This window comes from Oratosquilla oratoria, chromosome 37 (assembly GCF_046742065.1).
Source record: "Oratosquilla oratoria isolate Oo_2021 chromosome 37, ASM4674206v1, whole genome shotgun sequence".
Classification (NCBI taxonomy): Eukaryota; Metazoa; Arthropoda; class Malacostraca; order Stomatopoda; family Squillidae; genus Oratosquilla; species Oratosquilla oratoria.
The window spans coordinates 16114158-16118802 of NC_134813.1; the positions used below are offsets into that span (position 1 = coordinate 16114158).

At 39.7% G+C, this 4645-nt stretch overlaps 1 protein-coding gene across 1 annotated transcript in view; it reads right to left on the reverse strand.

Moving 5' to 3' along the window:
* The window catches only part of LOC143019356 (uncharacterized), a 23420-nt gene extending 19541 nt beyond the window's left edge, over window positions 1-3879 (reverse strand). Inside the window, exons 1-3 of the mRNA XM_076174994.1 lie at window positions 3168-3879; window positions 926-2459; window positions 249-615 (exon numbers count right to left, since the gene is read on the reverse strand). Of these exons, the coding sequence (XP_076031109.1) occupies window positions 249-615; window positions 926-2459; window positions 3168-3879 (2613 nt within the window). The remainder of the gene's footprint in view (window positions 1-248; window positions 616-925; window positions 2460-3167) is intronic.
* Window positions 3880-4645: the final 766 nt, after the last annotated feature.

Consider the following 4645-nt stretch of genomic DNA (forward strand, 5'->3'; position numbering starts at 1 on the left):
CACTTGAATTATATTGTTTTTTTTTTTATTTCTCATCAGCGACTACAATACTATCATTAACTTTTATTTTTTTCCGTGGTGGAGACGGGGTATTCTCTCTCTCTCTCTCTCTCTCTCGACTATATCATTGCTGCATATTTGAGGGGCTTGGCCTGCGGCGCGGGCGCTGTGCGCCCTGGGCTACGCCCACTTTGCATGAAAATAAAACACTTGAATTATATTATTTTTTATTTATCATCAGCGACTACAATACTATCATTAACTTTTATCTTTTTCCGTGGTGGAGACGGGGTACTGTCTTCATCGTCGCTTTGCCGCTTGACAACATCCTTGATCTCCTCGATGAACTTTTCCTGGTTTTTAGTTAATTTTTTGAGTACTGATATGATGTCCTTCATTTCTTTTTTCAAAGTAACAGTTTCGGAATCGCTTTCATCTGGGTCGTTATCCTTGTCATCATTGAAAACAAAGTCTGGGAGAATCATCTTTACGGCGTCTTCTTCTGAGATGTTATAAATTTCCTTTGGGATTTCTCTGATTCCAAACTCTGGTTCTTCTTCGGCGATCGCAGAAGTTTCACCGCTAGCAACGACGGCCGGTGGTTCTACTTGAGGACTGGGCGTGCCTCAACAAAAAGTTCTTTATATACACAGTTGTTCGCAGGCCTTATTTTATATTCTCCATTTACATTGTGCCAGCCGGTATAATGAAATAACGAATCCCAGCTCGTTACTCTTGAACACGCCACGTACAGTTGTCCGTGAGCGAAACACTGTACTGAATCCAGAAGTAGCCCGCAACGTTCAAACGTTTGTCCTTGACTCTTATCTATCGTCATAGCATAGCTTAGTTTGACCGGAAATTGCTTACGCTTGAAATGAACTGGAGTATATTGAGCCTCTAACGTGATTCTAGGTATCATCACTTGCTCTCCGCGGTAACTAATATTTTCCCGACTAAAACATTCTTTTTCAAGTTTGTCACTATGATTCTTGTCCCGTTGCATAGCTTCGGTGGGCAAATGTTTCGAATGATCATTAGCACACTCCCTACCTTTACCCTAAGCTGATGAGGCGGAAGGGATGGGCTTGTCATGGCGTTGAAAACTGAAGTCTGTATATCCGTTCCTTCTTCGACTGCAACATCAACACTATTGTAAACGACTTCCTTCTCTTTTAGTTTCTCGTGAATCATCTGATTGATGTTGTCGACATCATCATTCGTAGGTGATACTATAGCTCGTTTTTCAAAATACGACGCGTTCAGGTGGTTATTTTCTATGTCATCATAAACTTTATCAACCAACTCTTGGCGAGATTTGACTCTTACACCAAAGTCTTCGTCGAATTCAACGGGACCCTCACTTTGAGATCCCAATTGTAATAATTTCTGAGCAAATAGAATGTTTTTTGTGTCATCCTTCTTCAGACGTGCATTTTCTGTCAACTCTAACTTTGTCAGATCGTTCCACATATAACTTGACTTGATGCAATGTTCGAGTTCCTCGTTCTTTCCACCACCTCGGATAACAGGGAGAATTTGTCTGAAATCCCCTGCGCAAACAAACACCTTACCTCCCATATACTTTTCGTTCTCGAGAACATCTCGCAACGTAATATCAAGTGCGGTCAACGTGTTTTTATTTGCCATCACTATCTCATCCCACACGATCAAAGATGTTAATTCTAATAACTTTGCAAGTTCTGAGTTTTTCTTAATGCTACATGACCTGACTTCGTTATATTCCATTAGCAGAATCTTGAATATGTTATGAGCAGTTCTTCCTCCCTTAAGAACTGTAGCTGCAATACCCGAAGAGGCTACCGCCAAAGCTATCTTGCCCTGAGAACGTACCGAGTCCAACAACATGTTCAAAACGAAGGATTTACCAGTGCCCCCTGCAGCATTCACAAAGATTCCATTGTTCTTGTACCGATGTCCAAAATGCACTCGGTACATCACTGCATCGTACACTTGTTTTTGTTTATCGTTCAAAAGTAATTCTTTCTGTGCAACTTCCTCCTTCAACTTTTCTTTGTTATAAGACCTCTCTCTTCGAACGACATTTGAAGTCTTTTCCCCGCCCCTCGAAGGAGGCAACCCATATTCAGTGATGCTTCCCCCTCCACAATTCCACACGTGTTTTTGATTGTCATCTAATGCGTCCAAATATATTTCATCGTTGTATTCAGTTAAGTTGTTGATGTGCAGATAGTCACTGGCGAACAAATCTTTGGTTTCTTCCCAGATCCCTGATTGATCTTCAAGATCCGAAAATACCAACATGCTTGCATATGTCTCTCGAAGTTGTTTCCTATCGTTCGTGTGGTTGATTATCTCCAAAATTGTATTTTTCCATGTTTCTTCATCAGCTAAGAGACCCAAAGCATTGACAGCTTCTCTATTAGAGGAATACATTTTACCGTCAATTGTGCGAAGATCTTCGTATGACGTAGGACCTGGTTTATGCGTAAGCAGGAGCCTCAAGTAAAACAACTCTACTGTCTTGGTGGTCACCGCACGAATACGCCCCAGCGAGAAGGTACGGCCTTTTCATTCTTCCCAACTTGAAGTGTAGGTGTTGTAAATGAAATGGCGCGGCACCTCGTGGTAGTGTAGATCGGCAGCGAAGCTATTATTTGAACACAATTTGAAAAACGCAGTCAACTGCGTGTCTTTATTCGTTTTCTTCTTCATCTCTTCTTCTGACGTGTTATCATTGTAAAACACCTCATTTTCTCCTTCCAAATGTAAATCGAGTGTTGTCACAGGAGGATAATTTTTATGAATATCGAATTTGAATATTTTCCAAGTAGCTTCGTTAGCATTTACAAATCTTGCTTCTTGATCATTTTCAACCTCGTTTACATCTCCGTTGTCGGACGTTTTAGTGAAAAGAATGCAATGGCAACCCTTGTTCACGTATTTAGTAACGTAAGCGATGCATTTGATTGAGTTTGAGCATTCAACGTTTATATGAGCATTATACTTCAAACACAAATACGCGTTATATGGCACCACCCATGAATTGTCTATAGTTTTTTTCTCACCTTTAATTTTTATTTCAAAAGAATTACCTCCTTCTCCAACCGATCTTTTTTTTTTTTTGTATTCTGGGTATCCATTGTTTCCAAACAATAAATCATTTCTGCAAGTCTTAGGGAAACCTTTTCCACATTTTTGTGCTCTCGAATGTTTGCCCTGACAACAAAGGTGTGATTCATCGTAGCCTTTACATGGCCCATGAATCATACACTTTGTGACAACATTGTAAAATCTTGGTTCTTTTTCCTTGTCGGGAATTTCTGCTGAGATCAATTGAGAAACTATATCCGCGGTTACGCGTTCTTCCATCCACAACAATACGTGCACGTGAGGAAGTCCACGTTTTTGCCACTCTATGCTATACAGATATGCTTTAACACGACCAAAAATATGTTTGTGTGTCAAATCTTCTATTAGGCTACCAACTTTCAACTTAAATATCCTACTTACTAAATCGGGGCGGTCACACGATTTTGTTTCAGTGGAACCTGTTTTGTCCATCCCCTCGCGTAACTCACTCCAATTTGGATTCATAGTAAAAGTTATGAAATAGTCTGGAGAGCCATAATAAGAGACGTATGCGAGAGCGTCTTGTTGTCGTTGCTTCATGTATCGAGGTCCACCAACAAAGGTGGGAGGCAACACGACTCTTTGTCCAATGTCATTCTTGTTCGTAACGTTCAATATGTCCGCCCTCTCTTTGCGTATTTGATTCTGATGAAGTTCCAGAAACGACAATTTGTTAGATTCAACCTTCACGAAATTGTCTACTGCAAATTGCTGAAACAGCCTTCTACCTTTGGTTATGTAGTTGAAAACGCCTTCTCTTTCCATGTAAAGTGATGAATAAAACATAGCTGGTGAAAGTCGGTTATATTTCCCCTCTTTTTTCCCAGGTTGACATTTTGTAAGAGTACCCTATGTCGCCGTTGGGAATGAGTAAAGGATACTGGAATATGTCATAAAAGTAATTGTTATGGTCCAATATTTTGTTAGGAAATTTCGTGTTCGCTGCAGGGGAACTTATTATTATCTGAAGGGGGTCTTTGTCTGGACTCAAATCAACTATCCCTCCAACTTGCGAGGAAGACGTGGGTAAATGGTAAACCCCTTTATGCTCTCTCGTATTTGATGCCTTCGGCTGTTTTTAGCGTTATGGACATTTCAGGAATTTTATCGGTCTTTTTAACGTAATCGTCGATCAATTGTCTTGAAGATTCAACTTCTTTGAGCATGCCCGAGAGACATATATTGTTAACCACTAAATAATCATACAATTGACTTATTATAGTTTCGTTTTTCGCAACTTCATTTTCCTCTCTTTCTCGACGCTTTTTACTCTCTTTCTGTAATTTATCTTTGTGTGGGTAAAAAAAAATCGCACATCCTCTGAACACGTAACTTTAATTGTTGTTTCTTATCGTGGTAGAAGTAAAGATCCAAAAATGAATTATCAGACTTCCAGAACGGCTTTTCTTTACCAGCAATTAATTCTGGTTTTAGAATTCCGATTTTATGATACACTTTTCCTTGAATCTTGTAACATAACGAACTTTCTTGCTTGTTTTGAAGTGTTCCTGAGGTTTTAAATGACGTAAAG